The 26,436-nt window shown below is 39.6% G+C and overlaps 2 protein-coding genes across 4 annotated transcripts in view; both read left to right on the forward strand.

The window, feature by feature from the left end:
- Positions 1-8,942, forward strand: part of LOC134543205 (sialin-like) — a 43,370-nt gene extending 34,428 nt beyond the window's left edge. For both annotated transcript variants that reach the window (XM_063388107.1, XM_063388106.1), the window contains exons 5-10: positions 1,204-1,427; positions 2,902-3,051; positions 4,658-4,790; positions 5,705-5,860; positions 7,270-7,355; positions 8,332-8,942. In XM_063388107.1, the coding sequence (XP_063244177.1) occupies positions 1,204-1,427; positions 2,902-3,051; positions 4,658-4,790; positions 5,705-5,860; positions 7,270-7,355; positions 8,332-8,520 (938 nt within the window). In that variant the 3' untranslated portion in view covers positions 8,521-8,942. The remainder of the gene's footprint in view (positions 1-1,203; positions 1,428-2,901; positions 3,052-4,657; positions 4,791-5,704; positions 5,861-7,269; positions 7,356-8,331) is intronic.
- A 1,778-nt stretch (positions 8,943-10,720) lies between these two features.
- The window catches only part of LOC134542934 (sialin-like), a 31,543-nt gene continuing 15,827 nt past the window's right edge, over positions 10,721-26,436 (forward strand). Inside the window, exons 1-4 of one of the 2 annotated variants that reach the window (XM_063387544.1) lie at positions 10,721-10,784; positions 18,538-18,740; positions 25,326-25,559; positions 26,299-26,386. In XM_063387544.1, coding sequence (XP_063243614.1) covers positions 18,615-18,740; positions 25,326-25,559; positions 26,299-26,386 — 448 coding nt within the window. In that variant the 5' untranslated portion in view covers positions 10,721-10,784; positions 18,538-18,614. Of the gene's footprint in view, positions 10,785-15,774; positions 16,245-18,537; positions 18,741-25,325; positions 25,560-26,298; positions 26,387-26,436 lie in introns of those variants that run through there. The other variant, XM_063387542.1, reaches the window with a different exon arrangement.

Genomic DNA, 26,436 nt, shown 5'->3' on the forward strand with positions numbered 1-26,436 from the left:
GACTAACCTTAATTCATTGTCTTTTTTGGCTCATCGAGAATTGTACGAGGCCATTCGCCCATCCTTGCCTCTTTATTTATGAGTCGTCTCTTCCCCAACACGAACATTTATTCTTCCCCCCCCCCCCCCCCCCATATTTTTTTCATGTGTTAACTCAAATTGTCTACTTTGTGTGGCAACCTAGCTCAATCTTAGAAGATACTCGCACGTTATTATTTATTACTCTAGCATACGATATAGAATTTGTAATTTTACTCAGTGTTAACACACAATTAAATTTATTTATGAATTATTTTTTGTCGTGGATTTAGCGAGCACGACATAGGGGTAACCTATGCTCAGCCATAGGATGTTTAATGTTCGTGGAACAGCTTGGCTCGTGATCTGACACATCTCTGTATAATCCCTTTCAGCAGGCGTGGCCTCGAATCAGAAGTCAAATAAGGTTGACGACTCTGGCCACGATAGCCTCCGATCCACGAAGGTCCGTAGCACAAATGAGAAACACTTTGGGGTTCAACGGGTCGAATTTTTGCAGGCAACAAGGGCGTACAACTACATAGGGGCCATGCCCCCTCCCCCGCCCCCCTAAATCAATTCATTAACCAGCCATTTTTATGTCCAATAAAACGTCTTAAATCAGCTTAAAATGACAGTGTGGCCCAATTTATGGCCACTGAGATTAGGCCAAATTAGAGAGTAGCCTTCGATGTAATTATTTATTAGGACATAATATCATAACCAGTGATATTGCAATGGTCTATCTTCCATAAATGGCACATTTTATTTAAGAATTACGGGTTTTTGAAGAAAAAAACACTTAAATATCCTCAGATATCCTCAAATAAAGCATTTTAAAACATATTTTAAAAACTGTTCCGGGTTATGGGAAACCCCCCCCCCCCTTACCCGGCATTATTGGTGGAGGGGGGTGGGTAGTATTCCATACTACTACCCTACCCCCTCAGAGCACCAGAAACAAGCATATAAAAACTCGTAGCTTCCTTCAGTATCCCATTTCCATAAATTCTGGCTACGCCCATGCGTTGGAACGTTGGACTCACATTCTCGAGAAGACAGTTTCCAATCATGGTCCATCCATCCTGATCACCCCAGACAAGCTGACTTGTGCAGTGGTCATCGCTCTCCAAAGACCAAAGACCTCGCCGTCGACGGAGAGTAACGCCAGGGATGTTGTCGCAGGCATGGCGCTGGGCACGGTGATATCCCTGCTGATGACGGGGGCCATCAGCGCGGCGCTCAACTGGGAGGCAGTGTTCTACATCATGGGCAGCCTGTCCCTCGTGTGGTGCGTGCTGTGGGCGTGGCTGATGGACGACAGCCCCGAGACCTCGCGCTTCATCGGCGAGGAGGAGCGCAACCACATCACCAAGTCTCTGGGCGAGAACGTGGCGTCGGAGCACTCGGTAAGTATTACCAAGGAACAACTTCTTGCTACCTGGTAATGAGCACTCGCTGGCACTCTCCCACGCACCACTCGACATGAGACCTCAGTAGTTCTCCCATACACCACTGGACATGAGCATGCAGTAGCACTTTCGTACACCACTGTAGAACTCCAATGCACCACTGGACATTACCACCCAGTGGAACTCCAATGCACTACTGGACGTGATCTCTTTAAGATGTTTATTTTCGGGTGTTCTCACCACCAGGGACGTGATCAGAGGGAGGCAGATGGGTCTTGTTCCCCGGGAGCAGCATTTGGGGTATAGTAAATTTTACGATGGATATTTACTTTAATAACATAGTGTTATAACACAAAAAAAAAATTGGACAGATGAACTGAATTATTTATTTATTGAAAGATACATACATGCATATCGTCAAATATTTAAAAACTGGTATTTCACTTGTATTATCCAACTTGCGATGCATTAAAAATGAAATGACTGCAATTAAATATATTTATTTACCTTCTAAGTTGAACACAAAATATTTGGAACAGTGGTTTTAATATGTGGTGGCGATATGAGATTTTGTCGGGAAAGGTTTTGGTTTGGTTGGTTTGAAAAAAAGTGCCAAGATTTTTTGCCCCTGGTGAAATTTAGTGAGTTACATTCCTGTGCACCAGGGTGACTCATGTTCGAATTGAATCCAGATATTTTTTTTTTTTCACAGACGGGAAATGTAGCAGAAGTTACCATAAGCCTCTAACTATACACTCTCTCAATGCTTCATTCTCATCTCATCACCACTCACCATGTCTAATGACCCCGATGTTGAAGACACAACAGGCTCTGGTTCATTCCCTCATTGCCGTGTGCTGTGGCGGTTCCACTCCTCAAGTTGTGTACTTAATGGACTGTTTTCACTTACAGAAAATTCACACATGTTAGACGATGGGAAATTAAATGCATCTTTTCCATGATCGAAGGAAAATTCACATAACAAATGCGAAATCCCATGAAGTAAACAGCAAAAGATTCGAGAAGTCACATACATGCCTATAGTGCCCATTTGTGGTGCCAACGAGCTGGGCTTCAAAATTATGGTTAATGTTTTTTTTATCGTGCAATATATATTGTTTTCGCTTTTAAAAAAATCTTAAATCACCCACTCTTTAATAAACAATCTTACCACTGCACCCCTGTGAAACTACCGCTATATATAGTTTATGTGTGTTACACCTAAAATTGATGTAACATAACCTAAGTATACTATCTACATTTAAGCACATTTGTTTTATTCCCACTTAACTTTTTACTACAGTATGTTCGGAGCTATGGTACTCTGTCACTCCTATTGTTGGCTCTTTTAATAATAATAACAACAATAATAACAATGAAGCGAGTGTTTTTTTTACTTTCTCGTAAGTCATTCTGATGAGCGTTGCTGATGAAGAGTGCTCGCTAATGTTGAATGTGTTTTGTTTTTCAGTCGCTGCCAGTTCCCTGGCGCAGTATCTTCACGTCCATGCCCTTCCTCGCCATCCTGGTGGCTCACTTCTGCAGCAACTTCGGCTGGTACATGCTGCTCATAGAGCTGCCCACCTACATGAACACCATCCTCAAGTTCAAGATAAATGCCGTGAGTGACAATAACCAAAAAAAAAAAATGGTTGTCTGTAAAGTCGGTTTACGGACGATAGTTTAACGTGACAACGTCATAACAAAACATTGATGAAATGATTGCATACTTTTATGAATAAAATTGAATCATTTTTATATGTGCCTCGAAAAAGTCGAATCGATGGTTGTTCCAATCGAGTGGAAGAGAGATATATGCGGCGCAAGCGTACAATGAGCGTAACGGGACACAGCGTAACGGGACAATGTGCGTAACGGGACACTTTTTTCGTGCGTGCAGCTGGCGTTCATCGATTTATTAGACGTCACGTCAAAAAAAAGTTGCATGAAATTTCTTTTGAAAATTGGAAGCGTGCCCTGGTGGGTGAATCCACGCAATATGAAAATTTTACTTGGTTTATATTTATTTTTATTTTTTTGCAATGAATTATACTAGTTGTATATTGTAAACAATTATAATTCAAACTTTATCACTTAATGTTTGGGAACACTGAAAAATTTAAATTTTCATTTGGGTAAACAGTGTTCCACTCATGACACTGGAAATAATCTACAACTCCTCAAAAATTCCCCATTTGTTTCTTGTTTCCATCTGATTAGAAAGTAAACATTCTGAAAATAATTATAAAAAAAATATTAACATTAGTAACTCTATTTTAGCTTCGCAGAATAATATCATTAAAATTAAGTGTGAATAAATTGTAGTAAATCATCTGCCACGTGTAACATCTGGTATCTCCCACCCTTTTATTATAGGGAATAAAGTAATAATTACTATAGCAATGATTAATTGCTTTATACTACGCTCTAATGGGATTATTACATTCAAAAATCCTCCTATTGATACATGTATTTAATCCAGGATATAAAATTAAAAAAAAAAAAAAAATTCCACTGTCTCCACAAGTGATGGATGGCATCAGATATGTATCAATGTCTTGCAACTTTAGAACTGTAAAAAAATAATAACAGTTTTATTCTTATTTTAGCTTTGTATTCGATATGAATTTTTGTCGATGAAGTTACGGAATACAAGCTTTTCTGCAAATTATAAAAAAAAAATATTTTGCGGCAGATATAAAAATGAATGTACACGTTCATTGGTTATCCTCCCCGAAGTTTGGAAAAAGTTTTTTTAAATATCAGTGAAAACGGAATGTGCAAGGCGAGCTGTTACAACACATGCAACTGCAACTGCAACTGTGTGAGAAGCCGCGTCGCCTATGGCTACTTCTTCTGTAGGTCCCATTTTCAGTGTTTTACTGTCTATAGTATGTAAGTTTGTTTGAATACACATGTTTAAATTAAGATTTTTTTTTCTTCAAATCCTCCTCAAATCGAAGAGAGAGAAAATTCCTGTATCTGCCACTATACACACCCATTCTCTTAATGTCTTCTTTATAAGTATTCTACCTGTTAGATGTGTAATTACAGAAGCATAAATGAGGAAGTGTGCAAAAAAACCTCATGGAAACATTACTGCCGTACATTGTTTGGGCCACTGCCAGCCACTGTCCACACAAGCCATGTGGCCATAGAGAGTGTCCTCGCCTGCCGTTCCAAGGCTGTTGCTACAAGTGGTGTGTGTGTGTGTGTGCGCCCGACAGAACGCGCTGCTGTCGTCCATGCCATTCCTGGTCATGTGGTTCTTCAGCATCGCGCTGAGCAAGTGCCTGGACGTGGCGCGCGAGAAGAAGTACATAAGCACCACCGCCGCCAGGAAGATCGCCACTGGCTTCGGTACGTCCTGTCCGACCCGAACACCTTCCCGTTTGTCCGCCAAGGCTAATTGCATGAGGGTCGGTCTCTCACGCCATGTCCATCTCGTCATTACTTTTATTTAGGGGGGCTATTACTGACATTTCAACTCGATACCTTACTTGCATTCACTCAAGAGATGATTATCACGAAGACTGCGTGCCTTTTTACTCCCATTTTACACTGTGTGAATATCTGTTTGAAAATATTTGTGCAGAACAAAAAATGTACTGGAGGTATAGAGTTGAAATATCATGGAATCCCCTTAAATAAAAGCAAGGACGAATAAACGAAAGAAAAAAAACCAAAATGGCGTGTGAGACCGAGCCTTAAGATGGGTTCAGCTCACTATATAATAATGATCCTCAGGCAAAGGGGCTTTACATTTCATCCCCTTCAAGTTCTCCTCTGTGCTGTGCATTAACTTAAGTTCAGCGTAACCAAGTAGGCCGAATCATCAACCATGTGCTGCAACCAACAAACTTGTCTTTATCAGCTTCTGATCCATTACTTACGTTTTTGTTTTAACCATTTTTTTAATCGTGGTCTTCGTATTTGTACTGTTTACGAGTGCCTTTTGCATAGCTAGTGTTTCCTGGCACAAGCACAAACAATGGTGGGCCTAGCTTCGAATTTTAATTTGATTGGAAATGGTTGGTAAGAGTAAGAAGGGTTCATAACCGGGAGGTTTTGGGTTGTGAGGAATACCTCCCAGTGAAATTTCTGACATCTTGGAAAGTCAACCAAAAGTATGGAGTATATTATTTTTTTGTTACATTTCCATCAGCCCTTCCATCCACAGGACAGTCACAGGGCACAAGGCAGGTTGTGATGGCTGTTGAACCGTCGTCGTCGTCTGTGCAGTAATTGACGGCCCGTGCTTGTTCGTGCTGCAGCCTCGCTGGTGCCGTGCGCGTGTCTGGTCGGGGTCAGCTTCGCGGGCTGCGACAGGACCGCCGCGGTGGCCCTCATGACCGTAGGCACCATGACCCTCGGCGGGATGTTCTCTGGCTTCCTGTCCAACCACATCGACATCGCGCCCAACTTCGCAGGTGAGAGAGACGTGAATGTACCTCTGACGAGATATCGGATGTGAGAGAGGCGTGAATGTACCTCTGACGAGATATCGGACGTGAGAGAGGCGTGAATGTCCCTCTGACAAGATGTCGGACGTGAGAGAGACGCGGGTGTACCTCAGACTAGATGTCGGACGTGAGAGAGGCGTGAATGTCCCTCTGACAAGATGTCGGACGTGAGAGAGACGCGGGTGTACCTCTGACTAGATGTCGGACGTGAGAGAGACGCGGGTGTACCTCTGACTAGATGTCGGACGTGAGAGAGGCATGAATGTGCCTTTGACGAGATGTCGGACGTGAGAGAGGCGTGAATGTCCCTCTGACAAGATATCGGACGTGAGAGAGAGGCGTGAATGTCCCTCTGACAAGATATCGGACGTGAGAGAGGCGTGAATGTCCCTCTGACAAGATATCGGACGTGAGAGAGACGCGGGTGTACCTCTGACTAGATGTCGGACGTGAGAGAGGCGTGAATGTGCCTCTGACGAGATGTCGGAGGTGAGAGAGGCGTGAATGTGCCTCTGACGAGATGTCGGACGTGAGAGAGGCGTGAATGTGCCTCTGACGAGATGTCGGACGTGAGAGAGGCGTGAATGTCCCTCTGACAAGATATCGGACGTGAGAGAGGCGTGAATGTCCCTCTGACAAGATATCGGACGTGAGAGAGGCGTGAATGTCCCTCTGACAAGATATCGGACGTCAGAGAGACGCGGGTGTACCTCTGACTAGATGTCCATCTTCTCGGCGACACGGTTCACTTACCCGGTTGCACAGGTGACAGGAACCTGCGCAGTATCTACTCGAGTCTTAAGACACTCGCGATTCCAAGACACACGAGATGTTCCACATCCTCCTCGATCGTATCGATATCCCAAGCAATATTGTGCTCTGAAACCGCTTAACGTTTCAGCAATTCATTGACACAGGCCTTTCAATCGAAGTAATAGTTATACAAATGTGCCGCATGGGTGACAAAAACTTATACAGTATTACACTCGACTCTAAATACACCCTCGATTCTAAGACACGCGAGATGTTCTCTTGTTTCCTCTCTTGCCACAGTGACACCATACAAAATTTCACAGGCAATCCTTGCGCTCTGAAGCTGCTTAACTTTTAAGCAATGTGTTTAGTTGTCTTGGGTAGTACCTACACACAGTCATCGGAATTTCAATTCGAAGTAATAGTTTTAAAAATGTACCACGTAGTTGACAGGGACTTATAAATATAGTAAATACTCAACTCAGACGCTGTGAATTTTGTGGCGCACCTATATTTTTGTCATTAGTATTAAGTACGATACTATTTAGTATTCGTGTTTAGTACTTTTTTTTATTTAAATGCTTGAAATATTGCATTTAATGATTTTGTTTTCTTCCCAACAGGAACTCTTATTGGTATCACTAACACGGTAGCAACAATTCCTGGTTTTCTGGTACCAGTGCTGGTTGGACAACTCACTCATGGAAACGTAAGTAGATGCCTGGAGGAAATAACATTGTTATTCAGTAATGCACCTGCATGATAAAACTGAACAATAAGGTTCTCAATGGAGTACTTAACTGGAGGTTCCCAGTTGTGACAAACCTAGCGATGAGAAACCTGCATAGGGTCTTTCTGTTGTCTGACTTATGAGTTTATCCCCTTCCCGTCCCCTTCTTAACCATCTTGTACCCCAATCCTGAGCGTTGCACCTTTCGTTTTCGTTCAGCTCAGATGAGTCGTCTTACTCTACCAGCTGTAAATAAATCAGTGAATCTTAGTTTTTTTTTTCTCGCGAGGGTCTCTCGTATATTGAAGTATGACCTCCAACCCAGACGCCAAAGATGCTGATCAGTAGTTGCGGGATGTGTAAAGAAATGTTTGTCTGCTGTCAAGTATAAAAGAGAATGCTTCCCTGATCATCATAATATAACTGACTCCATACTGAGGTATGCAATGTTCTGAGTGCCTAGTTCGTAAGATGTGATCATTTTCCTTCTTCCCCAGAGGTTAGGTACTGACTGGTAGCTGAGTGGGCGGTGAGTGTAGCCAGCCACCACTAGGAGCGTCAGAGTCCCTGCTTAAACAAATCCAGTATGGATTAAACATGTGGTGGACACTTTCCTGCCCCGCCCAACTCTTCATCCAGACCATCCTCTGATTCCTGTATTCTCCTGCACTTTTAAAGCATGCCCATTGCATCCCAGGTTTTACCTGGGCCATACTTGACATAGTTTTAATATAGATTTAAGATAGGGGAGTTAGTCGTGGCTTCAATAACTGCCATTGTTGGCCAATCCCCGAACAAGAACTCGATTCATGCGACCCTCTCTCGGCATGGCTAATCCCCAACACGACTAGGCGTAAAGGCTTCACCTAGGTCCCTCCATAACGTGGAACCCTCCTACAAATTCACACAGTTGTGGTTAGGTCAGGGAAATAAATCATGATTACGGTGTCCGCAGCAAACGATCGGCCAGTGGAGGATCATCTTCTTGATAACGGCCGGGCTGTTCCTGGCGGAGGCCGTGTTCTACACGGTGTTCGGGTCGGGCGTGGTGCAGCCGTGGAACAACCCAAACAACCCCGAGGTCGCCGCGGCGAACGGCAAGAAGGGCGAAGCTAGCGACGAGCGAGAGCGCGCAAGCCCGTAGACGAGTGACGCGCGCAGAGACTGGTGTCGCCACCTGCGCGGCGGATGTGTGTAGCTTGAGCAGTGACACTTTGTTTGTTGTGCCTGTGGGTTTTACGCGCGTGCAGTTTTTTCTCTGCCGAAATACAGAATTGCTTCCATAAAGGGCTACATCTGCACTATATGATTTGCTGTAAAATGTTATTTATAATATTTTTTTACTAATTGCTTTATCTTGTAAGTTTTTTTCAGATTTTAGAAGAAAAATATTTATAAATGTTTTTAAATAAGATGTTTTTAAATAAGATGTTTTTACATTGATAAAATGTAATATGATGTGTTAATGTATGTGTGGTATGGTATCTCAGTTTTTTGACATTTGAGTAAAAAACTATACATAATTACAACTAGATGAATAAAATTTATTGATATGTGTTACATAAATATTTGAAGCTTTTCTTTGCATTATAATGTACCTACCCTTTTGACTACGTAATGGTATGTCTCATCAACAGGCATAAGCAGTAGTTTACGCAGAATTTCCATGCGTATGCGCCGGGGCATACGGAAGAGGCATTTTTGCAAGTTACATAAAATATTATTAGGTTTATCAGGTGAGTTTTAAAGCAGCTGACAGCTAAAAATAAGACTGAACATTTTTTTATAGTGTAGCTTTATGTTTTGTATTCTATGCAGAAATTGTTTTTGGTATATGAGTGAAAAGGTAAAAATCATCCTATTTAGTTAAGCTCATCACTGACTTAATAATAGCGTAACGCTGTAGGCTTATATAATTTTCATTGCTCTTTGCTAACTTGTTCCTAGCATTGCTGCCGAGTCTGTGGCGCAAAGGTAATATTTTGACATTTTGGTGTTGGGTAAGCTATTTTCCTGCACATCATCGGTGTGTTAATTATCTTAATTGAATGATTCTGTGTGATAGTTGATTTGTATAATTTTGGATGTGAATTATTGTTTTTGACCATTATCTTCCCATATACATGACCATTATCATTCCATATGTATGACCATTATCTTCCCTTATGTCGTTCTTCGTTTGAATGATTGTCATAAAGTAGATTAATGGTCTTTCCTTGTTTTTGTTATCACTTTTATATACAATGAAATATGAAATACATATTTTATTGTTCAATATATCTTCACACTACCAACTGTATGTGGCTTTGTCACGATCAAGAGTTGCAAGGCAAGTGAAAGTGTATATTGAATCAATCAGAAGCAAAGAAGATTATTGAATCACCAAAGTTAATTAATATTAATATATAAAAATATATTAAAATAAATTGAATTTTCAATAAATATTTCGTGTATATTAAATTAAAGTGTTTGTTATATTCATCATTTTTCAACGGGTGCCTTACGCGCCATACAGCTAAATAAAATGATGAAGGAATTAAATATTACATTCAAATTTAATGAAATTTTTTTTAAGTTATACTTCGTTTGATGCATTCTAGAAATGTGAAGAGAGTGAATTTTTATGATGCGCGTGCAGCATGCAAAAAAATTGACAGGATGAAAACAGGCTACATACAAATTATACATAAGTGAGGTTTGTCGTCGTCCCTCCAAAGGCCATAAACCCGGCCTCCACCCGCCAGTACTAAACCCCGCTAACGGAACGCACCCCTAGCACATTTCACGTGAGTCAAGCGAGCCGCCGACGCCGGTGAGTGCCTTTCCAGATTACGTCCATATGCCAACACCACCAAACAGTTCTCACGCATCATAAATTGCTATGATTAATTAAGTGATTTTTAATTAACAGAACAACCCATAATAGTGAAAGTGCGTCGTAGGGGTGCAGCGGTTTTCCCCGTGGGAAACCGCAATTAATAAACGTCCGGAACGTCCCTTGCGGCTTTCCGCCAATAATTAACCACAGTGTTAACCAACCCAATTTACCCCCCTGTTTTTACTTGCAAATAGCCACCGGAGTAGTCAACAAGTGACAGACAGTCTCCAGCTTGACTTTTTATTTTCAAATATAATTGATCTAAATTTTGTTATGTATTATTATTATAATAGGCCTTCCGCCAACTAATTCAGACAGATGCTATTAAGATACGAGAGTCCTATAAATAATAATGACTAATTATGATTATAAAATTGCAATAACGGCACATTAGAAAGTTTGGCGTGTCATGACTCTTCCTCCCCTCCCAAGCCGGCACAAAGCGGCAGTAGAGTTTTACTCACGGGCCGGGGCGGACGTGTGATCCCGCAGGGAGACTTCAACTTTTGTGATCCTGATTCGTCATTCTGGTAACTATTATCATTCACTAAAACCTCTTTCCTCTCCCCGTGTGCCCCCATGCCCTTTTCCGGTGCAGGTCTTTACCCGGCCGCATTAATTTTTGCTCGTCGCGGAACAACGGTTCGCGACGCAGTCACCTTAGGCCCGTTGCACACACAGCGGATTTTTCCGAGCGGATCTTTTACCGTCGCCGCCGTTCCACTAGTAGCCCACTGTAGTACATTGGAGCTTGCACATTCGACGGAAAAAAAAAAACGATCGGTAAGTCTAACGTCAGCGTTAGCTGTGCAGCCGCCCGGTGCCACTGGAGCCGACGGAAGTTTTACCGTCGCTTCGAAGTAGTGGCCTACGTGATCAAATGCACGTTTGCACACACAGCGGATTATACCGCTCTTGTTTTGGGCAGTATGATTTTAACTCTCCTGCATGCACCGTACTGTTTCTGTTTCCGCATCGCGTATCCTCTCCCCCGTGTGTTTTGTTATAATGAGTGACGAAATTGATAATAAAATCCTTATTTCATTAGTGGAAGCAAAGTCTGTGCTATGGGATAAAACTCTAGACATTTTTAAGGACCGAAACGCCACGAAAATCGCTTGACATGCTGTGTGTGTGGAATTACGAAGTGATTTCGACCAGATGCCAGAAAATGAAAGAAACAATTTTGGTAAGTCAAGTCCATATTCCTTCTATAATTCAATTCACTAATAATTTGTGCCATTCTATCATTTTGGAATGGAATGGAATATATTTAATTGTAAAAAAGTGAAGTTATTATTTTACCTTTTTTATTGAAAATATTACATTACATTATTCAAAAATTTCACAAATTAAACACAGCGTGACAAGAAAAATGTTTAAACAATTTACACTTTGGACATCTGTCAGGAAATCCTTCCTACACTTGAAACAAAATATTTACAGAGAATGTTTCTCACATTGTTAGCTATCAGGCCTCCTCTTATCGTGTTCTCTCCTGGTATTTCTTCCATCCCTACAATTGAGGTTGCATCCTCAACTATGTAACCATCTCTATCCCTAACATAATTGTGAAGAACAATGCAGGCTTTAACAATATCATTAGCTAATTGTGGTTGAACATTTAAAGGTCGATGGAATATTCTCCATTTATTGCTGAGAATACCAAAAGCACACACTATGTACCTTCTTGCTCGACATAATCGATAGTTAAAGATTCTCTTTTCCTCTGTTAAATGTTTCCCAGCATATGGCCTTAACAGGTGTTTGTGTAGTCCAAATGCTGCAACACCAACAAAAAAATATGGCACTTTCGGACTTCCTGTACCTGGTAGGCACTTCTCATCAGGTAACATTTTTGAACTGCTTTCTATTGATTTCCACAGCTGAGTCTGTTTGAAAATTGACGAGTCACAGTCCTTACCATAACTACCAACATGCACAAAAATAAATCGGTACTTACTATCTGCAATGCCCATCAACACAATTGAATTATAGTCTTTATAGTTAAAATACATGGATCCACTTTCTATTGCACTCACGATGCGGACGTGTTTTCCATCGACGGCCCAATACAATGAGGAAAGTTTGCTATTTGTTCGAAACCGTCTGCTACTGATTCCCACATTTGTTTTGTAGGGGATGGTATGCACTCACTTTTCATGTCCCTCCACACTGCTTGACAAACATCTCTAACTAACACTCTTGCTGTTGAGATTCCTACTCTGAAGGAATAATGAAGATCGATGAAAGTACATCCACTTGCTAGATACCTGAAAAACGCACAAAAAATCATCACAAAAGCATAGTTTATATTATTTAAGAAGACATACATTTACTATAAATAAATTAGAGTGTTTTTTCTTTGTTACTTCCGAAAGTAAAAAAGCCTGGAATTCGTTTATGAATTTTAACCTAATAGAAACATTAGTAGTTTCTGCACATGCGCAAACAAATGTCACTCAAATTTTGCTAGGTACCAAACTATTCTGTACAACAGAGAAAGTAATTTATTTTATTTTTGCTTTTTCCCCAGGAAAGGAAGTGATGAAGCGTTGGAAACATCTACGTGACGCTTTTGCCAAGGCCGAGAAGAATATTAAAGAAAACAAAATCACTGGTTCCGGAGCTACCAAAAAAAGAAAATACGTATTTAATAACTAACTTCAGTTCCTGAAGAAAATATACACGAATGCGGAATTACAGCAACATAAGAATCCCCTCCTCCTTGTCAACCACGGGAAAAAAACAACAAAAAAAGATGGATGAAGTAGATTTGAAAATTTTGAAGATTTTAGAGAAAAAAGAACAACCTGACCACCAAAGGTCCTTCTTTAATAGTCTACTTCACCACACACAAACTTTCAATAACAATGAGTGGCTTCAATTCCAAGTGGAGGTTCATCGCCTGATTTCCAATATTAAAAATCAAAACTTTGCCACGCCTTACTATCAGGGATGCTCTACGCAACACTTTTCTCACCAGCAGCATCATATCCGCCCACCACACTATGATCCCCAACCTCAGACATTTCCACAGCCAACTCAGCCACATTTTTCTATGAACCCACAATATTCCCATCCTCCACAAGTGCCACCTTACGTTCCATCATTAATTCCCCAACAAGACGAACCACCTAAACCACCATGCCAGCTGAGACAAACATCTCGAACTAGCACAGATCTGGCTCCCTACCCATCACAACAGCACAAACCACAAGCCTCAGCAGCTGAACATTTTGCCGAGTTCGTTGGCGATGAAGATTGTGGAAGATGTTCTACACCAAGTTCACTTTCTTCAAATACAATGGACATACATTTCTAATTGTAAATTGATGTACGTTTATATAATTTATACTTACATATTTATTCTTTATATTATACTGTATTTTTTATTACAACAGTTTATACAATCACTGGCACAGATTTTTTATATTATATTACCCCGTATTATTATTTTTAACTTTCACATTTAAGAGTTATTTTCACTTACCTTAGTGTTATAGCCAGCATTTCTACTGGTTGAATAGTTTCTCATTTTTGTATTTCTGCGCTGAATTGTATATTTTAACCGACCATGTAGTTCGTCAAAGGAAGTGATTGACATCCTGAAATAGTTGAAGAATTTCTTGTCATCTTTCCTCAACTCATCGAACAATGTGTAGAATGCGCCAACCTCATTTCTTCGTTCATTAATTGGATGAACCCAAAAAAGTCGAAATTTTCTTCGTCTTCTCATTTGACGACGGAATAACAACAATGCTAGGAGCTGCTCTTGGTTCATTTCAGACTACACAACTGAACTGAAATTAGTTCCAGAACTACAACTGCTGGTACCGACGTATTTTTTTCCGTCCATTGCCGGCGGTGAAATATCCGACCATTAGCGACGGTAAAATATCCGACCATAAGCGACGGTGGGGTGTCCGCTCGGATAAATCCGCTGTGTGTGCAACGGGCCTTACGGTCCGGGCCGACTCCCGCGAACAGAACTTCACGTAATTCGTCGAGCATACGCCTGCCGACTGCAAGCTTAAAGACTTTGGCCCTTAATATTATCTTCGTGGGCCCGCGACTCACACAGGTGAGCCCGGGCACGAATCTATCTACAGATCATCGCGGGAGCGGCCGTTCATCCACCCGAACTCTCCGTCGACCCACAAACCAATGTAGGGATCTTGTTTGCAAGTGCCGCAACGTAACATCCACGTAATACGTAATTAGTTATCAGTGCGAGTGTATGTAGTGCCAACGTATTTTTTGTCCAGTAGAACTGTGTAACTTGTGCCCCCATCCACACTATGTGAGATGCGAGATTAAAAAACCAGCACCTAAAAACCGTTTCTTTATTTCGCAAGCGCCTCCTGAGCAATAAGAAAACAGTCCTCTATAGTGTTTAGGGCCAGTGTTTATTAGGAGTAGGGACTCCCTCCCACCATCAACAGCCGTCGATCCTAGTGGAACACGCAGGGGCAAAAACCCACGACCACCTCGGTTAATCCTCGAATTTACCTGGCGCCCGTCGGAGATTTCCTTTAGAGCCACTGAGAACCACTAGGACCGCCCCGGGTCTCGATCCCGAGACCGCGGGTGACGGCAGGTTATGTTATACTTCTGTAGGCATGTTATAAAAAAAAATGACAGTGAAGTTTTACGATGCGCGCGCAGCATGCAACGAATAATTGTTAAGATGAAAACAAAATTACATACAAATAAAAATATATTGCTTTTAAGTCATATACTTATTTTAGTGGATGATATTGAATACTGGTCCATATAATTAAAAAAAAAAATATTGTGAATATTAGTGATAGAAATGATTTTATATAAATACACTTGAAAAAATTTATTAACATGAGGTTCCCGTAAGTATTATTTATTTTCATTAAAATTTTTAAGTTGTTACATTATTATTTAAATTCAGTATGTTTATTGATTTTCATTAATAATTAAAATTTATCTAATAAATTTAACTAAATTTAGTGATTTAATTTTATGCACAGATTTATATTAATATTTAATGAGTATTGATATTTTTAATTTGATTAATTTTAAACTTTACCAACCGTATTTATAGTATCACTCCAGTCCTTTTTATTATTTTATTTCTGTTATTTGCTTGCAGAATTAACTAAATTTATTTATATTTTTTAATCAGGCGTAAAAGCCATGAAGCATGGAATGGCGCACCCACAAGAAAGGACAGTGGCGTACCACGAGCAGCAGTGGTGGACGTAACTAGCTTAGCAGTCGGTCGCTGACTTATCACACACAGTTAATTAGAATAAACATTTAGAATATCGATTTATTTTCATTGTTAATTTAAATTTATTTAGATTATTTTACTAAATTAAACAATTTTTTACTACATGTCATATTTTAAGAATTTCTTTTGCCAATGTGCAGCATTGTTCACATCGTGCGCCATCGAATAACTAATTGGATTTACTTAATTTAAGCATAAAGCAATTAAAATACCGGTTGCTTATATCTCCATTCACACAACTTCTGTGAGGGCATAACACCGGAACTGTTACACCATTTTGGAAACACGCATTTTCTTGTTTTGTCGTAAGATAAAAATTTATTGGATATGATAACCGTCATATTGGAAAGAGAAAATTTCCGGTCATTGCCTAGCAAAGGTCCGGTTTGTTTGGCTTTTATTTTCGTTAGCACATGCTCCATTTGGACTCTTCCAATATCTTTGGAGACAACAAGCTATTTTTGTTTTCTAATGCGATATGTATTTTTAACTTAACCACAAAACAAGGTAGCTATAACATACAACGAAGATTATTTACGTTAAAAGTTACAGTAATTGCTGCGATTTACTGTTCTATTTTGAATATATCATATTTCTTAATGAAAAAATAATCATATTGAATGTGTATAGTTGGTACAAAGTTTATTTGATTATATCAATACTATGAACAACAGAAATTAAATCATTAAATCCACGCTTCTAAATTCAAGCAAAATGCTTTTCGGTAAGTTAACCTGTTTGAAAATGCAACTTCACTAATTTTTATACTATCAAACTTAATTTTCCTATTATTATTTTTTCTTTTCAACCCTGCAAATAATCTAATTTGCATTTTATTGTAATTTATACACACGAATGAAACCAACCATACATCTATGCTTAATTCTGTTTAAATACACGTTATTTTCTGCATTTCCAGCGGTCATAAAAGCAGTGTTAATTTTTTTAACTACCCATTCGGTTTTACATTAGTTATGTAAGCCTAGTGAAAATGCTTAGTCATGCAAGTAACGCTATAAAGTTGAGTTGGATTTTTAAAATTTATAATTATAATTTATTGTGAGCTAGAAGTAAGTATACACCCCTTTTGACGCATAACTTACGTAACTACCGTAATTATGTCCCAGTTGAGAACCGTAACTTAAGTATCGTGGCATGGAAGGAAGTAAGGAGAAACTATAATGTTATGAATGTCTTAAATCACATGAGTGAAATATTTAGTCTCGTTTTTGCAAAGTTACATGTTTAATCGATGTACCGTGTTATTCGTCATAACGTAATATTGTTCATTAGAATCGAACTAAACAAGCTGAGTAAACTGTAGTCAGCCTGAATCTCAGGCTTTACAGACAGATATGTCCAAATAAATACTGGAATGTGACACAATCAAAGGAAATTGGTGAAGGAATCCAACATGGACTATGGTAAGAAAATATCTTAACATTTTCCTGGAGAGATTTCAGGGAAAACATGGAAAACCGAAATGACAGTTGCTCGATCGGAATTCGAACCCAGGCATCTGAATGTGAGGCCAATGTTTTTAACCTGTACCTACTCTTTAACTCGCACGGTTTTTGCAAGGTTGCATGTTCGTATCGTTCGAGTATGTAAGAACAGGGAAAAACTTCTAACGAGAACGTAGTTTAAAACCAACCATTTAATCATCAGCCATATAAACAGTAAGTTTATATCTTCGCGTAAAATGAGTCTGACCTGGGCCTTATTTCACAACATTTACAAGACTTAGTACTTTAAAAGTGAAGCTTGGTAATAAAAGTAGAGAATGCACCAAATAAATTAACAATGTCTTCCTAAATTTCCACCAATACTGAAATTTTTCTTTCGTTAATAATACTATAGGGTGGCAAATTTTACGTGCAACTTGCATGGCCGTCGTCAAGAGAGATTGACAAGGGCGCCAAAATCCCCGGGGTCCGGTAGAGTTTCAAAAAATATATATAATGCTTGAATTAATTCTGATACTATGGAATTACAAGCTTATTGTTAATATAATTCACAGGAAACCTTACATATAAGCGATACATGCAGATCACTTTTGCAAGTATGTACACGGTAACGCTTACAGTACATATTTACATTATATTTTAAACCGAGGCGCTCGAAAGGTTGTACATGAAGTAATACGGAGGGGGATCGACCAATTTTTTTTTGCCCCCGGGCCTTTGGTTTCTTTCGACGGTCTCGGCATCTTGTAACAATTCAAGCAAACAATTGTGTACTTATCGTTCAGGTACGTTGACGATGCTAAATTGTACAGGCTAAAAGTTAGATCAGTTCTTTAGTATAGTTAACCAAAATTTACAAGTAGGTACTTGTAAATCTATCACTGTCAAATCGTAACTTATGAACTTTAAAATTTAAACATTGTGAAATAGTCCCCTGGTGGGCAACAAGCAAACTTCGTACGGGCCCTTCCTGCGGGAACACTAGGTGGTCGCAATCAATCACCGATCTGAGTGTATCACAATATAACATCATAGTTTCTAGAGAAAATGTGGGATACATGTTAAGTGAAGGAAGTGGTTTTGAGTCGCTCAGTTACGCACGTAGGCTTCAGGGCAATGTGATCCCCAGGGTTTCAAAACACTCGAACACCGAGACTCTATGCTCGTAAATTCATTCACGTCATGGCATTGGGATTGAAAACCTTGACCTCCCCAGTCAACACGAGTTCAGCGCCTCAGCAATAACGGCACCGAGGACCCATAAAGCAGCTTGTAACTTTGATGGGAACTGCTGCCTCTTTGTATAGATTCAGCAGCTGATGTCTTTTGACTAGAGCTCCTTTGCTTCCCGAGTCTACTGGGGACCGCTGATGACTTTGTCTGATTCGGAGGCGTCGTGATTTCGGACACTGTGATAATGGCAGGAGTAAAAGAGTTCTGGCCCGTTTAGCTGAGATCTGGTGTTCCCCAGATGGCTCGACACTCAGTGCTGGCAGCAGCGAAGGGGAGTGTGGCTCAACTGCTCCGCTGGACTGTCCCGTGTGCCGACAGGGGTGCTGCCCATACGGTACGTGTTCGCCGTGCTGGGCTCTATCCTGTTCTCCATCCTGTACGGCTACAAGTCCAACATGAGCGTCGCCATCGTGGCCATGGTGAACCACACGGCGATCGGACACGACAGCAGACGTTCCGAAGACGGAGGCCCGCCGCTGGAGGGAGTCTGCGATTTCGAAGCTTCGGCTGAAGCTCTGAAGGTGTGCGCCATGGCGCGTCCCCACTCGTCTATAACATTCGGCATTTTTTCGGTCAGGGTTCACTTTCGGTCAAGAATGTCTTAAAATATAGACGCGACTTGTCCTCGATTTGTTTTCAGTCGGGAAAGGTGTGATACATATATGATATGAACTTTGAAAAGTTGTGGGCAGGAATTGTCATCGGAAGAGTCGATTCCAAATGCATGTATTAGCTAAAATGCACTTTAGCTATAAAGTCATTTCCTGGTGAAAAAGGGGTGAAAATGATAATGCTGATTTGATTTAACTTTTTTTTTAACAGTGCTAGTGCATGTTTATTTTACGTACCTATATTTCAAAGAAATCTGGTCATCAGTTTAAACTTAGGGTAGGGTGGGGCTATTTGAGTACCCTAACATAAAAATCAAAAATTTTACATCTTAAATCGATTTTAAAAATTAATTTTTGCTAAACATTGTAGGGGAAGGTGGGCGAATTCTGCGCAGCGGGTATTACTGCGCAGTGAGATTTCTCGGAATTGACGTACACTGCGTCGGTCTGTATAATGCTGCCACACGGCGGTGACACTGAGGACTTAGTGCAAGGAAGGAGACGCCATTGTGTGAGTTAGTTGGGTTACGACAACAGTGTGTAGGTTCAGATCGAAATTGTTGTTATTTTCGGTGAAGAATAAACAAAGGTATGGTACAATAGTCGTGTGTTTCTAGTAGTAAATTATATTTGCAACAATAGTTGACCATATATTCTTCCTGTTGAGCACTATAATAACTTTAACTGATCACTTTAAATTTATATTATTGCGAGCCTTAAATATGTTTGTGCTTGGGGTAATTCTGCGCGGAGATGTAGTGTAATAATGCGAAAGTGCGCAGAATTGCCCTCAATGTTTTCTATTGATAAGGCTTAGCTTTATTTGTTTCAGGTAAATAGTGCGTGTTTTAGGTTCCCAATGCATTTAAATATTGCTTTCAATTAATGTAAATGTACTTTTTAGTGATTTAATGACATGTCTTTCATACAACACGCTGATCCCATTCTGTTGATCCTGGACAATCACTCTAGCCACATTTCAGTTATAATCTAAAACTTTTGTAGGGAAAACGGCATCGTCCTTTTATCTCTGCCACCCCATACAACTCACAGACTTCAACCTCTTGATTTAATGTTCTTCAGTCCGCTAAAAGCAGCCTTCTACAGAGATTATTCTCATTTTTTGAAATCAAAAAGTAGGCTTACTTCCCAAAATGAAGCAGGCAGGAAAATAACCCAGTATGAACTCACCGAATTGTTTAACCGAGCATATTTAAAAGTTGCAACTATGGAAAAGGGGATGTCTGGATTTTCAGCAGCTGGGATTTCACCCATTAACCCTGATAAGCATTTGAACATGGAGTTTGAAGCCTGTGGTAAAGAAACTGAAATCGAAGTCGGCTAGGCTGAAGAGAACGAAGAGCAGAATAACACAAACAGAAGCGAAAGAACAAGGGATGCTGGACCTAGTCAGATACCTACAAAAGTGGCAAAAATTTCAGACATGTCATCTTCCGATGAAAGTGATGGTGTTCATGTAACTTTTATCTGTACACCTAGCCAGACAGGAAAAGAACGCAGGTCTACGGAAGGAAATGTCCAACAAGTGAAGGTGGCAGACATTTCACCTTTGCCTGATCCCTCAAAGAATGCTGCATCCCTTAGCACAAATAAATCAAAAGAGCCTAAATCAAGAAAACAAAAGTCAGAAGTCTTAACTGGAACACCTATGAAAGAAAAACTTGAAGAGATTGAGAAAGAAAGAGAAAATAATAAAAGGAAGAAGGAAGCTAAAATCCAAACAAGTAGTAGGTCTAGGCCTAACAAAGCAGACAAGAAAAACAGGAAGCTAACACGCAAAAGATGCAAGAGACAACTAACGTTATCAGAAAGTGAGTCTGAGACCGAATTAATCAACGAGAAGGATTTGTGTAATGACAGCAATAATGATAACATTGAGCCTTTGAATCTAGATGTGTGTTCAATTTGTGACGAATTTGGCCGCGATAATGAATTGTGGTACAGGTATGTGAAGTGTGGTGGGTGGACACATGAAGAATGTAGGGGCTGGGATTCACCAACAGACTACAAATGCGATTTTATGTGTCAAAGAATAACAAAATGTGTGTCACCTTAGTTTTTAATTATTTTTTTAACATCAATGATAAGGTAACTCAAACTTATTAGTGATGTTTTTATGTCTTGTATTAAAAATACTAACCCAAATATTCCATTTCGGAGACTTTATTGTTATAATCAACTCGTGTGTTTCTTGTGTCTATTTGATTGTTTAATATTTGGTGGTAATTGAATTTATTTTCGTTTATTTGAATCATCCAATTTTAAAACATTACTATCAATATGTTAGTTAACTTTGATCTGTTTGGTGTTTTAGTTTAAAATAATTAATTATGCACTAATATTTGTTTTTTTTTCCCTTCATATTTTATTGGTTAGGTCTATAATTAGTGATGCGCACAATTACCCATTATACAGCGCAGAATTACCCGACTGGGTGTGGTAATACTGCGCAGTGCAGCATTTCATTTCAAAATTTATATGATTTTTGGTTATTATGTTAGCGCTTCGAATCATTACAATGAATGAAGATTATGATACAAACAAACACCCTTAAAAAAACATTTCACCTGAATACATTATTTACGTATCTTAGATACGTCCCAAGTTAAGTGCGCAGAATTCGCCCACCTTCCCCTAATTGCACTTATTGAATTACACGTATCTCAGTTATAGAAGTCGTATCTATCAAAATGCATACTACAGAAATAAAAGTCAAACCCATTGTAAAATATGTCAATAATAGAATATGTGGGGCTATTTGGGTTTCGCAAGGAGCTATTTGAGTCGTTGAAATTATATTTAATTATGGAGTAAATGAGCTGTTAAATAATATAAATTGTGCTTCGAGGTTATCTGCAAGTCCCTTTAGGCAATCTTTCGCGTACAAATGTTTCCTACTAAATAAAATGTCCACTAATACCATGTTTGAAAAGTAAACAGAAACACGAGTTTCCATAGGCATTAAATGCATTTCCCACAAACAAACATTTTCTGACCGACAGCTCCAACACAAACTTCATGATACCAGCGAGCACATTGCTGACAAGCTATCCAGTCACCTTTCTTCAGCGATTCCAAGGAGTTATAACGTAGGCTACAAAAACTACACGGTGTGTTATCAGTTCCTTCGCAGTGCATTGATACTTCGTTTGGATCATCCTCAGAAGTTGAATTTGTAGATATTTCACGTAAATCTTCAGCTGGACAGTGAACACTTCTTGCACTGGAATTTTTCTTTAGTTTCTTGCATGGTTGTCCTTTCAATAGTTTTATTTGCCTCTTTTCTCTACAGTCAGAAATATTATCTTTTTATGTCAAAAGTCGAGATTTTTGTTTTCTGCTTCCTTGTTTTTTGTTACTATTTGTTTTAACTGGCGTTGAGAGAATCTGTGAAAAATCTGGAGACTTTGAAGACAACTGCTTAGTGGTTAAAGTTACAGTAGATATCTCGAAGGAATCACGATCTTTTTGTGTAGAAGCATATTCTCCAGAAAGTGGAGTCGATGGAATAGAGCTCTCTAGCTCAGGTGGTTCTTGCTGTGTGTAGAATAGTGTCGATGGTAAAAATTTCTCTTCAAGGACTATTTCAGGATTGTATGGATGTATTCTTGTGCATTGAAAACCTTTTTCTGCAAGAGCTGGCATTGCAGTTCTGAGCCAGGCCTTTTAGAACAGTTTCCCAAAATTGAACTTGCTGATTTTTCCACCTGGATGACTATGGATATACTGCGTGGCTTCAGCATGATAGTGTGTATTGAGAGTCTTAAACACAGTTCTGTCCATGGGTTGAAGCACATGAGTTGTGTGTGGGGGCAGACAAGGTTCAATGTCATTTTGTTCACAAAACTCCAAGAATTCGAGGGAGCAGTGAGAAGAATGTCCATCCATCACCAGAAGACATTTTCCGGGAACCCTAAAAACATTAAAATGTTTTAACCAAAAGAGAAATATTTCCTCGTTTATATATCCAGACTCCGACATTTTAACTACCATTACTGATGGCATGTGCTCGTTATACTCTTGTCGGAAACGAACACCCTTAAATATCACCATTGGTGGAATATACTGACCACTTGCACTGCATGCTGCAACTATTGTAACATTTTCCCCATGTTATAATCTGGTGATAGATGTTACTTCTCTTTTCCCTTTTGGAGCTACAACTTTGACTGGTCTATTGTTCATAGGTAGGCCACTTTCGTCAACATTATAAATGTTCTGAGGTTTACAGTTGACTCCAATTTTAAGAGTTAGTTTGAAGCAAAGAATAAAAGTCATTAACCGCACCTTTATTCACCCCTGCAGCACGAGACTTTGAAAGTCCTTCGGGTTTTCTCAACGATAATTCAGGATGTCTTTTCAAAAATGAAAGGAACCAATCTTTCCCTGCGATTCCAGATTCTCCCCATGGATGTTTTATACTATTTGACACAACATACTTGTAAACAGCACGACACACTCCTTTAGAATCACATCCTAATCCTCGGTGGGATAAGTTTATCAGTCTCAAAACAAGTTCCTTCTCTTTTTCGTCACTTAACACTGTTGGGTGGCCAATTTTTTTTCTTTCTTGAAAGATATTCTTGGAGGTGATGCTCACTGTGCGATTGTCGAAGTCTTTCTGTATACACACTTCTCCTCAAAGTTTCATATGGTATGCTGAAATGAACTGCTGCTGCTCTCACGCTTAAACGGCACTCCAAGACAGCTTTGGATGCTAAATTAAGCTGCTCACTTGTCCACTTTAAATATGCACCAGTCCTTTTGTAAGTGCGAACCATCTGAAAAAAAGTGAGATAAAATTACATAATATGGTGTGCAACAAAACTTTTTCATATAAATGTAATGTAATATAATAAATATTAGCAAAAACCATCTTTACATTTAATAAATATATACTTGGTATCACAACAATCACTTTTGTGTTGACCCAAATAGCCCCATTGTTGACCCAAATAGCCCCAGAAAAACTACTCAAATAGCCCCAATTACTTTAAATCACAAAATTAGCAAAAATACTAAATTCATTAAAAATAATTCTTGCTGTGAATATACTAAGAGACTCACAAATTCTTCTTCTTTCGTTTGACATATAACACTTACGATAAAGTTTCACGTTACACTTGGATATTACTATTTCCCCGGGTATTAAAGTTAGAGTTTAATATTTCAAGACAGTGGGACGATTACCTTGCGCCGTTCGCCGCCCGTCCGTACACAAAATATCACATCACGTCCGCACACAACATGTCCGTCTGCTCAGCACAACCTTCTCGCTTCTGAAGTCCAGTCCGTGCCGATGATGCGCGGAGTTATTGCGCAGTAGCCGAAAGTCTTATTTCGACTCAAATAGCCCCACGACCCAAATAGCCCCACCCTACCCTACTATTGATGCAATAAATCTCTACGTTCAGTAATATTAATTTTTATTATAATCTTATTGAATTCTAAGTTTTAAGGAGCGTATTTGAGCCCGCACTCCTTGACATGGCATCAACATAGTCGCGACAATATTCACAATGAAGTGGACGCGCTGACGAACAATACCAATTTTGTTCTACCAATAAAGAGCACGGTTACACGACACAGCTAAACTATGTTGCACGGCACAGCTGAACTATTCTAAACGAACACGTTAAGAGCCATTCGAGAGGTATAAAAAAGCAATCAACTGCACCCATGAGATATATTTTACTGTATTTTACCGAATGCTGGGGAACCCAAGGAACCTGAGGAACTATTTGGTTTTTCCCTGTCACATCATCTTTATTGTGTTTTTCCCTGTCACAGCATCTTTATGAACAACATGTCATGCAGGTCTGAACAGTCAAAAGTAAATCTTTACAAACTGAAACAAATACCCATTTGTCAGAGACATGTCATCAATGAGACATTCTGATATCTGATACAATTGAGCCGTCAGGAGTGTGTAGCAAAACCCATTAGTTCTTAAGTGTTTTGCTGTTTAACACACAAATTGTTCTGAAAAGATTTTTTTTACGTAGGAAACAATTTATTTTTCATAGATAGCAGCAAAAAAAAAACATGGTATTTTCATTTTCACTGAGATCCGTTCAAAGCAAGGCTTTTACACGCATTACATGTCCAACTGGAGTTAGATTTTGACTAGATTATCTCCAAGCTAACAGGTAACCAGAAGGACATGTATGATGATAAACCAAGGAAAAAATAATAGGAAAAAAAATCTTTTCGTCAGCTCTGTTCTTCAGAGTGTTGCCAAACAATATAGCATTTACTTACGAATGTATTTCAAAATACGTATTAGTTCATTTAATGTAAATTTTTCTTTGGATGAATATCTTAGGGGACAGTCGCGATCATCATTAAAGTTGAAGAGGACGTGTCCATTACAAACATTCATCCACAATAAGTATTGTTATTGTTATGGTATAGTCAAAATAAATACAGAACTTTTCTCGAGTGCTGGACCTAAGTTAAGTCCTCCTGCTTCAGGATGGTCCGTTCGTTTGGAGCCAAACCACCCGGGGCTACATCCTCGGTTCCTTCTTCTACGGCTACCTGGTGAGCCAGTTGCCGGCCGGGAGACTGGCGGAGGACGTCAGCGCCAAGTGGGTGCTGCTTGCGTCCTGCCTGCTGAACGTGATTGGCTGCCTGCTCATCCCTGTGGCCTCGTACATGCACTACTCGGGCCTGCTGGCGATGAGGATCGTGCAGGGCATAGGAGGGGTGAGTGTCCCTCGTTCGACACTCCTCGAGGGGGGGGGGGGGGGCTCACGTTTCAGGTCAGTAGTTACAGACATACTTGCAGACTTTTTCAATTGTTTAACTTTCAAGAAATGTAAAAAAAAATATATATATATATTACAGCGAATACTTTTTTGCATAGTTAGCTGCCAAAGTTACATTTTTTTTTTTAAAACTTATTTGGGGCTGTACAAATAAGGAGAATTTAATTTATTGCAGAACTGAAACTTTTTAGGTGTAACTGCAATGCCACTGGCTACTACTTCATGATTATGAATTGCATTTCCGTCTCGAAAAACTCATTTCACGTTTCTTGGCTGTCAAAATCGTAACGAATTTGAGAATTTTTAAATGCCAGGCAAAATTAATCAATATTTTCTGAAAGAAATTCAAACCATTATCAAAGAATTCTACGTTAAATTTCGTATTCTAGTTTCGTTTTCTCGTTGTATTTGCAACATGAGAACACGTGAATTTGCTCGTCACCGATGTTAGATGTTACACATCTCTGGCGAGTACCGAAAAACTAGCTCACAGCTTTTTAAATATTTATTTTTGGTTTTTATTATTGTTTCCAAACTCACTTGACTAATTTAACTAACACATGATGGCGAGTGGATGTGTAAAATATTAACTGACCTCATTTAAATGTTTTCAGTTTTATTGTTAAGTTCTGCGCTGCCAAGAACAGGTGTGATATTTTGTATATTTTGTATTTCAGGGCCTGTCGTTCCCAGCCATGCACGTGATGATTGCTAAGTGGGCCCCGCCCCATGAGCGCGGTTTCTTCTCCGCCATTGTTTATGCAGGTAAGGGCAGTTAAAATAGGTAATTACATTTACAAAAATGGGTGCGCGTA

Source organism: Bacillus rossius (genome assembly GCF_032445375.1).
Source record: "Bacillus rossius redtenbacheri isolate Brsri chromosome 9 unlocalized genomic scaffold, Brsri_v3 Brsri_v3_scf9_2, whole genome shotgun sequence".
In the NCBI taxonomy this organism is placed as follows: domain Eukaryota; kingdom Metazoa; phylum Arthropoda; class Insecta; order Phasmatodea; family Bacillidae; genus Bacillus; species Bacillus rossius.